At 41.8% G+C, this 17,043-nt stretch overlaps 1 protein-coding gene across 2 annotated transcripts in view; it reads right to left on the minus strand.

Moving 5' to 3' along the window:
- Positions 1 to 17,043, minus strand: part of LOC146564822 (ubiquitin-conjugating enzyme E2 E2) — a 37,282-nt gene that overhangs the window by 19,949 nt on the left and 290 nt on the right. The window contains exons 1-3 of one of the 2 annotated variants that reach the window (XM_085292587.1): positions 16,531 to 16,949; positions 14,270 to 14,453; positions 11,855 to 11,905 (exon numbers count right to left, since the gene is read on the minus strand). In XM_085292587.1, coding sequence (XP_085148713.1) covers positions 11,855 to 11,905; positions 14,270 to 14,453; positions 16,531 to 16,606 — 311 coding nt within the window. In that variant the 5' untranslated portion in view covers positions 16,607 to 16,949. Of the gene's footprint in view, positions 1 to 11,854; positions 11,906 to 14,269; positions 14,454 to 16,530; positions 16,950 to 17,043 lie in introns of those variants that run through there. The other variant, XM_085292588.1, reaches the window with a different exon arrangement.

A 17,043-nucleotide genomic window follows, 5' to 3' on the forward strand; every position in this document is an offset into this window, starting at 1 on the left:
CGAGACAAAACTGCACCCTCTTGCAATTTATGAACTAAATTAGTCAAGTGTGCAATGTTAATACTCTTCATTTTACAGCCATCCACTAAAGTCTGTTCAGCTGTAATTGGAGCCGTCTCTTCAGCCTCTCTGCACCCTCCACAAAGCTACTCTGGGCAGCCATTTAGTCTCCTGGCTGAGGGAGTGGACTTATTACCAAAAAGGTCAGTGATCAGAACAAGCTGAGCTGCCACATCTGCTACACAGCCCGATATTTCTCTGGTCTATTCCCCGGACACCGTGTTAGCCCCAAGGTTTGCAGGTAGAGAAACGTATCAAGATTTTTTATTTATTTTATTTTTTTTAAGCTGCACGTTTTTATTCCCTGGTTATTATTCATTTCTTTTCATCACTTACAACAGAACGTTAAGAGTGTTAACATTTCATCCCAGAGACCACAAATATGTCATTAAGACACTTTAAAGCTTCTTGGCAGGAGCTGTGATTTGTGACTTCAGGGGGAAATCTATTACTTTTTAAGATCCCAGTCAGAAGGGTAATGGGATCTAAGAGCAACTGTTTACTTGTGAGTTACAGTATTTGTTCGCTTGCCAAAAGATTCCTTCTGTTTGCTTACTTGCCAGCCTCAGATTACCATTCAGTCATTCTCAATGACCTAAACTGCTTGTGTGAAAGCGGCGCTGTAATGGCAACAATCCACCACAAAATGTCCACACTCCATGCTTCATGCTCGACTTCCCCGCAAACCCATTAATAACACTGCGGACAAATGTTTGCCAGAAAACTACCTCACAAATGAGGACATTGAGAATTCAATGACACACATGAATCAAGGCGGACCATGTTCACTGTCAAACAAGTGCCGTAGTGGAAAACATTAAGGATGAATTAAACTGTGGCTTGTGTCAGAGGGAGAGCATATGTTAGCTGCAATCTATAGGAAACAACTTATTACCTTCGCACATTAAACTTTTTGTGAGGAGAAAAAAAACAGGACAGATTTGTTTGGCTGGAAAAACTATTCGTTTCAGGAGCTTTTATGTAGGGACACGAAAACGGATGCACACTTAAGATATCTTTCATTTTTCTGATAGTCTTTGAGAGCACTTGGTTCATTTGTGCATATGAGCAACAGATTATACAGTCTGGACCACATGATGTTCAGTTTGTGTCAACATGATGTACATGTAGGTGCATACACACTCCCTTAAATAAATAATCAAACCGCACAGATTATGAGGCAAGTGGTTCTCATCCCTGCAGGTTAAGGTTCTCATCCTGTAGACAGCCTACAACTGAACTGCCATGCAGGCATCACCAGCTGTACTCCAAGACCACTGACCCGGAGTCTGCCCGAGCTGGTACGAGATGAAAAACGCTTGTGCTCGATGGTTAACGGTCAATGAACTTTTCCACTAGGAAACTGATAACAGAAGATTATTCTCTCAGACAGAAAACAATAAAAAGATGAAACATCTACCAAGACTGCCACTAACCAGTGTTTTGGAGGTGTAATTACAGAGCTGACATATGAAAGGAGATTGCTCCAACATTTCAGAAAGCGATTTATTTAGACATTCAGTTAAGTGAAAGAAAAGTTTGTTTTTTAACTGCCAATGTTTTATTAAAAACATAAATTGTGACTACTGTCAGTGACTGTTATTGGAAAAGAAACCGAATAAAAAACAAAGCAGAAGTGGAGAATCTACAGCTGTGTTCGCACAGAAAACACGATGACCAGAGGACATAAAGTCGATAACATTTGGTGACATATAAAAATAAACTTTTTCAGTTTGCTGTGCATTAAATAGCCTTTTATTCAAGACTGCTGGTTAGACAGAAAGGAAAAACACCCGAAGACAGAACTGTGGAAAACTGTGCTCTATATTTTTCTAAACAACAAATTCCATCAATCGCGATACTTTTAACTGACACTTGAGCTCGAGATGTCTCCCATTTCACAGACAAGCCTATTTTCAGTGTACCTATTTTCACGTGCATCACACCAGTATAAATGGCAGATGAAGGTGAGAAATTCAGCACGTGCATCAGTTTCCACAGTGAAGTGAACATCAAAGAAAACCCGCAAAAAGGATGATGTATTTTTTTTTGACCGGAGGATGCAAATAACGCAAGTGTATCTACATAAAAAAAAAAAACAATCTGCATGCAAAATTAGCACAGAAATACAACAAATCCATCACAGAGTGAATGACCGACCCCAGTGACAGATGGTGTGTGTGTGTGTATATGTCTTTTTTCCTCGGTCATCCAGCCTGTCTCTGTATTTGGGCGGCTGACACAGTGAAGAAACACTTCATAAAGGTAAGCAGTGGAAACACCTTGAAGCACAGAAAAGGTGCTTGTTTATCTGCTGCACATCATAGCACTAAAATCACACCAATAATAATTCACTGATGCTTCCAGACACAATACGTTTATCAGTTCAAACACCCGGGAGGTATTCCTGGAGCCCACCCCGGTCTCTTTTCCTCTGGTCCCTCCGCCCCTTAATGAATATTGATAAGCCCTCCCTGCTGTGCTTAATGTTAACGCCATGAAAAATTATGCTGGCTGTGTCACTCACACATAATCCCCCGAGGGGCACGGCACAAAACCAATGCACAGCCACCTCAGACACCAAGACGAGAAGAGAATTAGAGGTCAGAACCTACAAGAACAGCAGCCTCATTTCTGTGAGAGTCTTGATGATGATGGAGGTGCGTACTCGTGTTAAGGCTGTGAGCCAGCAAGCATGTGATGCAGTGCGAAAGGGACATTTTTCTAACAGCTTGCCCGATATCGTCAAGCAGTGACAGCTTAGTTCTGGAATCATGTCAACACAAAAGGAAATGCATAGACCAAAGAAGACCATTTGCTCCAAAGGTCAGCCATGTAATACATCTGTAATTCAAACCCAAACAAAAGGAAGAAAGACGTGAGGCAGCTAGCTGACGCTCCAAGCAAGCAGCAAACAAGGCCTGCAAGACGGGATTTTTTTTTTTTTTACTAACCTAGTGATAACCTTTTCGTTAATCTAGTCTTGAATGTGTCAGAAAACAGTGTAAAACCTGCATAACAAGAAAGTAGCTGAAGTTTTAACATTTAAGAATAGCAGATGTTTTGTTATAATTATCAGTTATACTTGTTGGTATAATTGGAAACAAAGCTGCAGCAAGAATATTAATCCGAATATAAAAGGAGTAATTTAACATTCCATGACATTCCACCTTTCACAGAAGGAAAATTATCAGGATTTATTCATTTTTAACATTTTGTTTATAACAAAAAAAAAAAAAAAAAAAAAAAGTGAAGAAACATGAGGGACATACCGTATTTCCCGGACTACAGAGCGCACCTGAATATTAGCCGCACAAGCTAAAATCAGGGGAAAATCCTGTTTTGTACATACATTAGCCGCACCTGACTAAAAGCCGCAGGTGTTTCAATGTTGACTTATCATATGTAAAAGAATATGCACAAAGGGAATTGTCAGGAAAGAGACGGCTGTTTGGAGACACACCCCTTTTATTAATATTTTGAAAAACAAGTTATGGGTACATATTTGCATAACTTTTTAGGTATATGTACAAGTACCGGTAATTACAAGTACAAAACATGTACTGTGCTTCATAGATGAGTAACAAATGTAGTACATAACAATAACCTACAGCACACCAGAAAAATAGATTCAGACTACCTTTTAGGCTGAGGTGCAGTGACACAGCTTTAACAAGAAGAAAAGTCAGTCATTCACCACCATCTTCCTCTTCTTCCTGCGCACTAAAACCACCAAAGTCCTCTTCTCCAGGAAACGAACAGGTTCAGGATGGCTTCGTCATCCACTCTCCGCTTCTCTCCTTCGTTGTCACTTTCAAAACCAACCAAAGAAATCCTCGTTGTCAGTGTCGGAGTCGAACACCCTCAGAAGGGCCGTGGCGGTGTCCTCCTCTCCATCATGCAGCAGTCCAGCCCTTCGAAATCCGTTGGTGATCGTGGATGTTTTCACACTTTTCCACGCTGTCAGAATCCACCGGTGGAGTTGAGCATAACTTGCTTTTCGCAAGTTTATCGCCGCTCATCATCCACGCCTCCAGCTGAACGCGTAGCGCTACTTTGAAGTTTGTTTTTCGCGCTACTTCGTACGGCACTACGTTGCCTGGCGGATGGACATGTGATCAAAATACCACTCTTGAACCCCGATCCTTCCGCCAGGCAACGTAGTGCCGTACAACAGCGGAACAAACAAAACAAATCCGCTCATGGACGATCCATAGAAAAGCCGCACCTGACTAAAAGCCGCAGGGTTCAAAGCTTGTGCAAAAAGTAGCGGCTTATAGCCCGACAATTACGGTACATAAACTTTTCTTAAGTAAGCAAGCAGGAAAAGCCAGGAAAACTTTGCTTTAGTGTCTTTGTTTGCTTAACATAACAAACTGTGTAAACCATATATTTTTATTATCTTTATAGACAGTCCTACCTCCTATGTTGCACAGCTGGCTCTACAGAAAGATTCTGTTGAGACTGAAGGACGACATTAATTTTAATCGTTCATTTGAGTGTATTTTAAAGTCTTCCTCTAATAGTAAAGACATCTGATGTAGTGAATCAACAACAGCTGCTGAGGTAGCGAGCATATAACTGATGTGTTTGCCGGTGTAGAGAACACACACAGACACACACACACAGACCCCTGGAATCAGGGTGTGCATTGCCAGGTTGCGCTGAGAGATTATTTGTAATTATGTGTAGTGCGGTGACTTTCATAGATAAACACGTGCACCTATTTTTGTAAGTTAAGTTACTCATAAAAATACTCCTAATAAGGCTTTATGGCCAAACAAATTTTGAGAGTTTACCATGAGAAAGAGCAAAGTGCAGGGAGATGATCTGAAAATATAGGAGGGACCTGGTCATAGCAGGTATGGTTCTTTATGCCCAGGCCTACGTTGGGGTCGGTTGTGTGCGACTAGTCTACTCCATCAGCATTTTAAATACATAATGAAACTGTAAATCACAATAGGGGTGGCAAGGAGCTCTAGGAATAGGTTAGCAATCTCTAGCTGTTGGACTGGCAGTGGCTCTCAGTCTCTAACCTAGCCCGCCGTCTGGTTAACAAATGGTTTCCTAGATTTTGCTTTTATGACGTCTTTTATGATGTACTGCATAAACACAGACATACTGTTAAACTGATACTTAAGCAGCAAGAACATTTTAAGAAATCTGGTTAAAAGAATAATTACTAAACAGTACTAATGTGTACTAACTGTGGGTGTTTTTACACTGTTTAAGTGCTCTTAGTTTATAATCGGCAAAATCGGCACAGAAGCTGTTCTGTTTTAAACTACTTTTTAATTAAGCTTCCCTCAACCTTATCTACTTCAGTTAGTGGTTTCCTACATTTCCCTGAATGCGTCCTGACAGAAAAGAGAGCTGAACTTGTTACTCAAAGTGCACCGTAGGTTGTGGCTGCCCTGCTTTTAATCTATTCGATTTGCTTCAGGAGGAGAAATTGGTATGTCTAGCTCTTCAGCAACGGATTATTCAGCCGTGATTGCTGAACAATAGCAGCTGTTTCTGAGTGTGGATGAGCTAACACAAAAAGCTGGCTTTTAATATTAACGTTTCAAGCAGCTGAGCACTATTTGGCTATCACTCCTCCGAGGGTGTAATGGAAGTTTTTGTTTGACTGACTGTGAGATGAAATGGCACAGTGTCCAGACCAGCAGGTTTTGGACCCCGGTTGGATTTTTCTTTGAAATGTTGCTGTGCTGAGTAGTAACAACTCATGATTTGATAGAAATGAAGAAGGGATCGGTCAGGGAATAAGCTGAGAAGCAGAACAGAGTGTTTTTGGCCAGAGTATTTTAAAGAAACAGAGCAGAAGAGGAAGATGGGGGATGATGATGAAAAGGGATTTAGCAGATAAAGCTGATAAAAATGATTCCACTTTGTTCCTGCAGCCTTGGACGGGCATTATGTTTTAACGTCTTTAGCTGTAGCTCAAACTTGTAATATTCAGGCAGAGATGGAAAACAATTCACGCTTTTTAGTTCTTAGTCACACAGTCCATTGAAAATGACAGGTATTCATTGGTTTTCACTTCTTAAGATTGTGGGGATTCCTATATTTTCTGTGTTTTGTGCCAAAAGCCATTTTCGCACATGAATTTCGGACAGTTTATGGAGAATTAAGTCAGGATATTTTCCACATTTGCCATTTTTTCACAAAGCAGGAAATAGCCTGCCTCAGATGAGTTTGCACTGCTGAAAATACTCTGTGGTTTGGATGAGGTAATTACCTGGACTGAGCGTGCAGGAGGCAGGACACGTGACACCCACTCTAGGGCTGCCACAAACGATTATTTTGATAGTCGACTAGTCACCGATTATTTATGCGATTAGTCGACTAATCAGATCATCATCCACTGGACGTAAAACTACAGCTTATTGCACCAGCAGCATCTGCTCTTATATAACTATCATTAGCTTACAGCTTTAAGCTTTTAAGGTGCTAACTAAAAATAAAGACAAGATGATAGTTTATTCAATTTTAATGAAATTTGCAGATTGTTTCGGTAAAGTTTAATAAACTCCTTGCTATCTAAAATATAACAGGACACTGGAGTATATTCTCCAGCATCTCACACTTCTGATAATCAGCTGTCTGCTTGACGTTTATTCAGCTGTGTAAAAACTATAACTTTAATCTCAGCCAAACCGATTTACTCAGGAACAAAAAAAAAAAAAAAAAAAAAAAAAAAAAAAAAGCCAAACAACAACATTTTTAATTTATCTAAGTGACTCATATATATTTAACCTGAGTCGCGAAAGACGGCGGTGGGTTTGAAAACAATTTGCCGGGAGTCCGGTGTTCTCACGGGGCTAGTGACCTAGCCCCCGGCTAGCTATCGAGCTAGTGGGTAACAGACGTCTCCGAAAACGTCGGAGCGCTTTTGAAAAATATGTGGTGTCCTGATAAACTGAGCCGATATTTGAGGTTTACACAGCTACATTCTCGCCTGAAAATATGTTAAACGTTTATTTTGTGACCCAGAAAGAATAATAAGAGTAATATTAAAACTAACTAGCTACCGCCATTGTTGGAAACTAAGCTGGGCCGCGCTATGAATTCTGGGACACAGCTGCTTCTTCTTCTTCGGGGTTTAACGGCAGCTGGCATCCTTGTACATGCTGTGCTGCCATCTTCTGTTTCAGTCCGTTATTACACTCTTAAATCCTGCTATTATTCCTGCGTCTTTTGCGATCTTACAAAGCTTCAAACGACACGTCGACTATTAAATCAGTCGTCGACGATTTTGATAGTCGACGTAATCGTGACTAGTCGACAAATCGTGGCAGCCCTAACCCACTCACTAGTAAAGCTGCTGATCATAAGCAAAATAATGATCACCTTCTCATTAGCTTAAAAGACATGCAGTTATTTCATGTTAAAAACACATGTTTCTACTGTATGTTTCCTTGAACGTTAAAATATAATTCAATTGAAGAAAAAAGAAAAAAAAGGAGGCAGGCGTGGAGGACACAGGTTTGTCCTAAAAGGGAGTTGACTAGTGGGTGTTTTTCACAGAAAATCCCCTATTGCAAGGGCAAATGCTGATCCCTGCCAGCCTGTCTCCACTGTGGGAGCAGATGAGGGCGAACAGAGCCTAAGGCAGCAATGGGCTTGAGTGCCTTGGGGGAAAAGAGTGACAACAAGCTGAAGCCAAGCTAAGTATCGTGTACTACCAAAAGTGGACTGGGTAAGAGACGCCGAAAGATCCAGAAACAAAGACAGCTGCAGGCAGACGACAGTCCTTCCAAGGGTTCAACTGCAAAAACTTTACTACTTGGATCTTGTTGACAAATGCTTCACTTGGCTATAATTTCCATGTTCATGAGTATGCTAGTGTGTGCTTGGGCTCACATGATGTAAATTTTGTCAGATGGCAAGTGCAGTGATTTCTGCAGATGTCTGCACACCTGCCCATTTTTTATGACTCGTCGTAGTGTAGTCCCGTGGAGTCTACACTACGACGACGATTGACCAACTCCACATGCGTCCTTACAGCCTTAGAAGGAGCGCAACACAAATGACTACTCGTCCGTGGTGGGTGCAGCTGTCTACGCTCGCGCCGCAGTATAATCCCCGCCTCGAGCCTAATGCAGAGCCTACGATGTAACCATCACAACGCCTGTGTTGTTCTGGATTTTCTGTGCCAAAACACTAGCTGGGGGTGGAATAGCTTTCCTTGAGTTTATAAATTCTCTTAGCGGATTTAAAAAAGAAAAAAAATGGCAGCAGCAGAAGAAGTGTGCTGGAGGACACTACGGTACCGAACAGGCCAATCACAAATCACAGTCGGACGGATGTTATTTGGCTACGATGGAGGATTTCTGAAGGGTTTAAAGCTGAAGTATAAATCCCACATTACTCACCTTGGCTTCAGCTTAGCCAAACAGCAAATGAATCTGGGCTTTCAGGGAGCAGCAAAAACACACCGCTGTAAGGGAGAGGTGTGCGCTTGATTCATGACACACCTTTTCACTCAATTAAAGTGAAATCAAGTCGGTAATCACTTTATACCAATTATTTTGCTTGCATAATCGTTGGAAGCCAGAATCACAATTGAGATTAAAATCTGATTAAGCACTAAATGCACCAGAATATTAGTGGTACCTTTTGCACATCACACGAAATGTGTGCTACAGGGGGATTTAGGAAATGATGAGACCTTTTCTTGCCGTTTTAAAGAATCAAATAATGGGGAAAATAATCTGTATTGTTACTGGAGAGTAAAGGGCTTATGAAAAATAAAATGCCTTCAGTGGGTCAGCAGCCTTTGTAAACCTGATTAACTGTCTGAAGATGTGCAACACTTTCAGATGATGGCAGCATACATTTGAATCTCTGTGGCTTTGAAAATCTGGTATTAGTGATAAGCCTTTCATGCTTCGCTTTAAGCCCATCTAATCAAAACTTCATCCTAGTAAGATCAATGCAATATTTGCACATGTTGATGGAAAGAGAGGGACCCCCCCCCCCCCCCAAAAAGAAACAAAAAAACAATTCGTCGCAAAAGCTGCTTTATACGCTTCAATAGGTGTAAAAGCACAAGCTGCCTGTACAATATACTTGAAGTGTATGACAGTGAGAATAATTGCCATGTCAAATCCTCTTGGGCTTTCAACATGTTCCTGTTCGTTTGATGCATGACAACTGCCAAGGTGACAAGCAGACTGTCACAAAGCCGAGGGTGAGATAAAGCTTGGAGACACATTTAAATACCGGCTTGCGATTTCCAAGTGGTGACATTGCACTGAAGGTATGACAGTTTTGTTCACACTGCATAGGAATTGATTTTTTGGTTTTAAAACAACTTAAGCATTAATATTGCAGCCTCTCTACAGCCAGAGAAAGACAGGAAACATTAGTAAGAGAGATTTATCAAGACAGGCAGCTCATTTAAACAACACATTTTGAGGGTTATCACAGGAACGTGGAATGAAGAAAATGTGTGGGTGTTTTATTATATTTATCTAGTGGGAACCTCCTGCCATAGATGCTTCACTAAATTAGATCTTCAACACCTCCCAAGATGTGAAAGGTAAATTTGGACTCTTAGCACACATCTTCACTGATGAGCCATTTTTACACATGAACTCGATAATTTCAGGAGAATCAGGTGGGAATATTTTTCACAGTTTTCTGCACACACAGCACCAGAAACATGGAAAGCAAAAAAAAACTCTTCATCCATCTGTTGATTTTCTACTCCAACTAAACATGGTATTCCAAATTCCATGGTATTCGCCCTCCCTAGCACTGCTTTCCAATTCCTCATGGGGGAATCCTGAAGTGGTTCCAGTGCAGGCAAAAGATATAATGTGTCCAGTGAGTTCTAGGTTTACCCCGAAGTGTCCTCTCACTTAGACATGCCTGGAAAACCCTTTAAGGGAGGCCATCCTGATCAGATGCCCAGACCACCTCAAATACACTACAGCATAGGCCCTACTCAATGAGGTACTATTAATTAATCTTAAGTCCTAAAAAGTTCAAAGCTGCTGTGCATGTTTAAAAAAAAAGGAAGGCTAAATATGCAAAGACGGGCTCTCCATTTTGCAGGCAGCAAAGCTGCGGGATCCCTTCCACTGCCCTGAAGGTGAAAAGACTGTCGGTGAAACAAAGGAGACTGCAGATTTTTAGCTGTACGATAGAAAAAGAGAAATTCTCTCTGACCGTTGACACAAATGGAGGAATAATCTGGATGGTTCCTAAGTTGATGGCCACCAACGCTGCATTTACTGAAAGTACAAAAGTGAATCTCTTTGACACAAGTCTCTATCTGCCTCATGAAAGGGGGGGCAACAGTCTGTGCCTCCATTTGTCGCGGGGGGAATGAATTGAATAACCTCTCAGGCTAACCTGGCCAGGAGGAGCGATGAGTGTGTGGCATACAAATGATGACGACATAAACGCAGCGGCTGGGTGCTCAGTCGTGCGAGAATATAAACTGTGCTGTGATCGTCTGCTTTTCTGATGCACCTGACCCCCCCGTCATTGTTAACACAGGGCTAATCTAGTTCACTACATCAGACGTGAAAAAAAAACAACAAAAAACACATTATTAGGTTTTTGGTGTCATCTTAAATACAGAAAGGCAACACACACACACACACACACACACACACACACACACACACACACACAAAGGATTATCTTGAAGAAGCTTAATTGTTTCCCAGGCAACTAGTTCCCCCACTAAGACGATGACTGTGAAATTTCCGCTAGCGATTATTTTACTTTCAAATGACTTAGCTGTGTCCTCAAGCTAAATCCTTCATGTGAGCCAACCTAGTTTTAAGACGGAGAGGGGTGGGGGTGAAATAGATTAGAGACCTCGAGGAAAAAAACAACATCTCTTTTAGCCCCCGGTACAATAACAAAACCGAGCCGTGAGCTGAAATGAAAAGGTTAGCTCAATGTTTATCGTTAATGATGGTGGGCTTCTGATGAGACCCAGCAGGGGTGATTAATTCATGCAATAAACAAGGCCGTCTAGGGTGTAGTAATTTCAAATTGCCAGATGAGTCACACAAAGCGGTTTTCCTTAATCATTTTAAGCAGGTGCCTGAACGGATATAGCCAATCACAGTGGTCAGAAAACATCAGCATCTCCCACAAGTGTCAACAAACACTGGCGTCCATTTTCTTTCTTAATTTGCAGTCGAGTGCTGATTCAGAGAGTAATTATTGTGCAGTAATAAACACAGGCACAATCAATGACAGTGTCACTTTGTGTGGTTTGGGTTAATAAAAGCTGGCTTCCTCCCAAAGGTATGCCTTTTGTCATGTCCGCAGAGACCGATGCACATGTGGCCTGCCGCTCGCTCGCGACCGTATCTCTTCCTCAAAGGGCTCAGAGCCGCGACAGTGGCACATAATAACCATTGTCTGTGGTAAATCCCTAGCGCAGCGAGCTGGGGGGGGGGGACCCACACGAGAATCGAAACAGGTTTTAAAGTCACACCGCACACTTGTTTTCCACCATTTCAGAGGACCAGAATACTGTCATCTAAAGAAAAAAAAAAGGCAGCATGCATTATGCAGCAGCAGCAACAACAACTCCACAGTGGCCTTAAGTCACTCGAATACACCAAACAAAAAATACAAACAAACAGCAGCAGTATGCGGTGAGTTACAAAAACACAACTGCATTACATCTCCTTTTTTTTTTCCCAGAGAAAAGCCATGAAAACAGCACATTGCTGCTGCTGCCCATATCAGCTTTACCATCTACACTCAGGGTTATGAGTCATTACAGCAATGCTCCGAATGTGTAACATCTCCTTACCTGCAGTTGGGAGGTGGGTCTAGTGTTATTTCCGCAAGCTCTTTTTGAATCCTGCAAAAGAAAGATTTGCAAATTAAAATTCATCTGAAAGAGTGGAGATTTCCTTGGTGCATTTATTCAGTGATACAAAAGCTTTCAAAGAGGTGTGGTTGCCTTTAACCCAAATCTCTAACGGAAAAAGAGATGCAGACGACCTCCAAAGAGGTTCTGGCCTTTCCCCTAAAAGAAAGTTTTTCTTGTAATTAGGATTCCGTTTACTCAACTAGAAAACACCTTTTTTTCCCCTATTAAATGGCTTATAAATGAGATTCTAAAAACTCAATATGATACTACAGTACTGATGTCGAGTCTGCTTAAATCATAATCAAGTGTCCACGCCTGTGGTCGACTACGCAATTAGACATTGCTGCCCTCGATAGTCTGCACCTAAAATACTAACTGTTTATATTAATTGTCTTTATTTTATTAAATGCCAACACCAGGGAACAGTTTTCTGTGATTTTACAATCGTGCCCACCACTAATCGGGGCTGCGGTGCTCCTCACCCTCCCTGTCAGGGGAAGATGTGAACTTCCCCTCAAGTTGGGTGGAAAGTTCTGCAATAGGTTCATATAGACAATGACTGGCTGTATGTCAGCCCTGATATTTAACCTGCTGACATGTAATATGTGTAATAACAGTGTGGCTTTGCAATACAGTTCTCCACACTGATGATGATATAATTATTGATGCTTTAATATGATCATTTTCATGAGTCATACTAAACTGAACATGCTTCATTATAGTTTCATTCAGAAGCTCCACAAACAACCAACATTGACATGACAAGCTCATGCTTGTGTGTGTGTGGGAAGCGGTTACACTGATTTATCAGCATCATGGGAGAAAACAGAAGGATATTTCTGACAGTTTGATTGATTTTTGAGTTACAGAGTAATAAGATTGTACTTGGAGAGACGCTTGCTTTGTCAGTGGAAAGCTGCTGTGTGTTGTTTGGCATGATGAAGAGTGGAGGACAGGCAGGTGCAACATTTTAAACATCTAAAAACAGGCTGAAGGAGTTAGTAGAACTGTGAAGAAGGTAAGGAAGCAAAGAGCCAAAATATGTCATGATGTAATTCCACCTTTTCACTTTCACCTAATATCCACCCACTTTTCTTTTCAGCCATAATTGTATGTCAGCATGTAAAAGTCTCTTCATGCTGGAAGTTAGAAATAGTCTAACTTCCAGCATCCACCCACTTGGGCCACACGTGCATTATGGAGGGTGGACAGTGCTACAATAGTAGGTGCACATTAACCTCCTCTCCTTCCGCTCCTGCAGTGATACTACTGGTTATTGCCAAGTGCAGCCTTATTCGGCACATCCGCGCGAGGAAAGAAGTAATTACTAATTTGTGCCACACATTTTAGTGATATTAAAAATATGATTTGGTTTCTTAAGAATACAATTAACTGTTTCAAATAGCTCATAATAAAAATGCAATACGTCTATGGAGAGCATGTAATTTTGTCCATTAGCTTGTGCTCAGCTTTGATTGCCAAATGTTTTCTTACTTTTAGACTAGTCCGTTGGTGTGATTTCTTTCCACCCTCCTGTTTAAAACAAGTCAATTATTGGCCAGCAGCTTCCACATCAGCCACACCACCAAGAAAAAAAAGAAACTGAGAAGTGAACAGAAGTTGCGGTTTTGGACAATTGTTGATAGTTGCCTTAAATATATGCAAATCAGTCATGCTTGCTTGGGTAAAAGTAAAACTACTTACAGTTTATAACAGTGCAGATTTCAAGTGTTAGATCGCAAATATAACCAGATTAAGTACTCCTATTATCTGTTTATTAAGCACGAGGATAAATTAGACAGCTTTGATCATTTGCTACAGATAACCAGAAAATTGGGATTCAGGCACTGCTGCACAAAAACAACGCTGAAGTCCGCCCATGTTTTGGCTTTTTCTGCTTACAAAACCCCCCCAGAGATGTTCATCATGTCAGTCTCTGTTATAAAAAGACTCAGTGGCCTAAGCCAAGTGGTTGCATAATTCTCTCATCGGCTGTCTTTTTTGGGAATAAGTGCGAAGACTGGTTGGAGGTAAGTGTTGGTGGTGGTGTAGGCTGTGGAGCACGAGGCGCATCCAGTCGAACAAACAGGCTGGAACGAGAATCTCTCTTTATAAATGACAGCAGTGACACCTCAGCGCAGAGCTGGGTGAGTTTCTTCCTTTCTGTGGGTTAAGCGGCACACTGAATCGCGTGGATGTTTGAAATGACAATGCCTGTGGGACTGCAGTCTTTTTATATTACTTCACACCCCTGGGGCACAAGAAGGGGGAGAGGCCTTCAGTTTAACAAACAACTCCTGTGTAAACGCTCGGCTCTCAAAGCCAGATTCAAGCCCTCTCTTCTTTTCTTACCTCTTGGCACTAGTTGAAAGTTTAGCAGCGGTTTTACTCGAGATCTTAGTCTCCTTCTTTTTGGGCTGTGCTTGCTCTCGCTCCTGTTCAGCAGGTACCGATTCCCGTTGCTCAATATCCGAGCTTCCCCCGCTTGTGCTGGGGCTGTCGTCTGGTCTCTGCACTTCGCTGGACATCGTGGGCCCTAAAGCAATAAATGAACATGCAAATATTAATAGGTTGCAAGTTTCCACAATGTCTGATAGTTGGGTAGACTTGGGGACAGCAAAATGTACTTAATCTATATCAAAAGCTGGGTGTGGGCGAGGGTTAAAATTGTGCAGAGTGAAAGCTGATGAAAAGACATTTGTCAAAGCTTACAGTGCAGCAGATTACACATGTATAAGGCCCCTGTTAAGAATATAATGAGACATTCACCCAATCATCTGCTAGGGGTTACAGACAGAGCAGTCATTAGGTAGACTCCACTGGCCTAGATTTCTAAAACAAACTAGAGGTCCTGTCACTGCTCTGTGTCATACTCTCTCCTCTTCTTTACTGGATAATGTGGTAGTAGTTTGAGACACAGAAAGCTCTTTGTGGATGAAAAATATAAATATCAATACACTACCCTGGTTCTGTTGCTCATTTGTTTACAAACGACAAAGACAACGCAGGAACAGGGGTGTGTCCAGAGTGGGGGCCGTGGGGTGGCTTCAGCCCCGACTGAAAATTATTTACATATTCTTTTGCAGATTTTAAACAAATAAATCTACTTTTCCTATGCTATGTTACGTTTTGTAAGTTATCTAAAACCTTACCACCAGGGGGCATCATTTTACCTCTGGGCAACTTAAAATGTTTTGTTCTTTTTACTTTTGGCAATTCTTTGTACCTCTAGTCTCCATTTCCTCAAGAAACTTGCCTGTGCTTTTGCCAGGAAATCTTTATAATTAAGAATTTCCTACAATGCTTCATCTAGTGGCAATAGCTGGTATTTCATGAAAGTGCTGCCCAGTGCTTGCCGAACTTCAGATGATTCAGCTGATAACTTGAGCTCACCTTGGGAGGTTTTAAACCATTTAAAAAAACCCAAACTGATAATAATAATGACCTTTTAGATTAAATTCATGTTAAAAGTTACACGCAGTAAAGCTAGTGATGTAAGTTTTGCATTACTTGCATGAATACATTTGCGTTAAAAACCCATTGAGTGTTCACCCCAAGGAGTCAAAAGGATAAGGAGTAAGGCCGATAGCGCGAGTCAAATTACAGTAACATGAAGTCCTGCAGAGGCCCTATGCTTCTTTTCTTTTCTTCATCTAAAAAGCATCAAAGAAAGTGTCCGAGCTAGTTGCCTTCAAATGATCTCAGTAAACTTTCCCTCCATTTCTGATCATCAGTGATGTCAGGAGAATACCAGCTGATGGGTTTTCACAGTGCACAGTGAAGCTAATTTTCAATTCTATATCCACCTCTATTCAAGCCCTTACTTTTTCATGTAATTATGTTGCATTAAAAGTTATGAAATTGGCGGGCATGCACCAGGGGGTGCCCAAAAAAGAAAGGGGGAAAAAAAAAGAACATAACTGGCAGCAACATGGCAAATGAAAACCATATCCAGTGATTTAGACGGGGTGGTGCGAAGTGGACATTCTAAGGTAGAGGTGACTGACCAGAGATGGGAATGTCCAATAGCAACAAACCATCAGTGACAAAGCAACGGACAACGAGCAAATACTGCAATTTGGCAAAATGCTTTGTAGCAAGGTAATCCTCTAATGCATTTACCACATTCAAATGTCAGTCTCAAGCCTCACAGTTGCATCTGTCCTCTTGAAGTTACTGAATGCAGCTGATTGTCAGCAGTGTCTGGTTGCTGTTAGTTGCTACCCTTTGACTGTGTTGCCACTTTACAAAAAAATTTAAAATAAATCCCAATCTGTGGTTAAGCACCATTTTTCATGTCACACCATGAGCCTGAAATTGGTACCCAACATGTTTTTCTCAACGTTTTTCTGATTCAGATTTTTTCTGCCCCCCCCCCCCAATATGCTACCTGTTTTTTGTTTTGTTTTTCTAAATCCTGGAAACGCCCCTGGGCTTGAATAAATACCATGAACTTATTTTTTAAAAGCAAAACTGATAGATTTAAGCTCTCTGATAGGCACGAAATGAATAAAAGCGATCAACTGAAGCGGGGGATAGGTCGTCTTTCTATGAGGGGGGGGGGGGGGGGGCGTTTCACGGTGACGGTAAGGACACCAACGGCTGAAACGTACCCGGTTTCGAGATGCCAGGGTCCGTATATCCCCTCAAAAATAACAACGGACACAAGTTAAGAGGTGTGTGTGGCATAAGACATCACTTCATTGCTTTGTCAGAGCAAGGAGGTCAACATTTGTGGGGGTGAAGCACACAAAAGGGGCCGGCTAAAACAAAAGCGACCATAAACATAATTGGGAGCTAGCTAACGTTAAAAGGCCGGGGGGAGGAGGAGAAGGGTGCGTTATATTACCGCTGAGGGGGGTATTTAAAGGGAAAAAAAGAAGCAGAAGCAGGCCTCGGTGTTTTAAACTCAATGAAAATGCGCATAGGAGAAGGCGTTAATGCCGGACTCGTCCGACGGCGAGGCTGATGGAGGACGGTGAGCGGCGGCAGTGCCAGCGGAGCGGTGTGCGGTGGCGGTGCGGGGGGTAAACGTGTGGCTCCTCGCCGTTTCTGGAGTGTCCACATTGTGCGGTGAAGAGCAGTGACCCTGCCTCGGCACAAAGGGAGGCTCGTCCCACACATCC

Source organism: Mchenga conophoros, linkage group LG11 (genome assembly GCF_057382185.1).
Source record: "Mchenga conophoros isolate Kocher_MC1m ecotype Shallow Benthic linkage group LG11, M_conophoros_male_GT1.1, whole genome shotgun sequence".
NCBI classification, from domain to species: Eukaryota; Metazoa; Chordata; class Actinopteri; order Cichliformes; family Cichlidae; genus Mchenga; species Mchenga conophoros.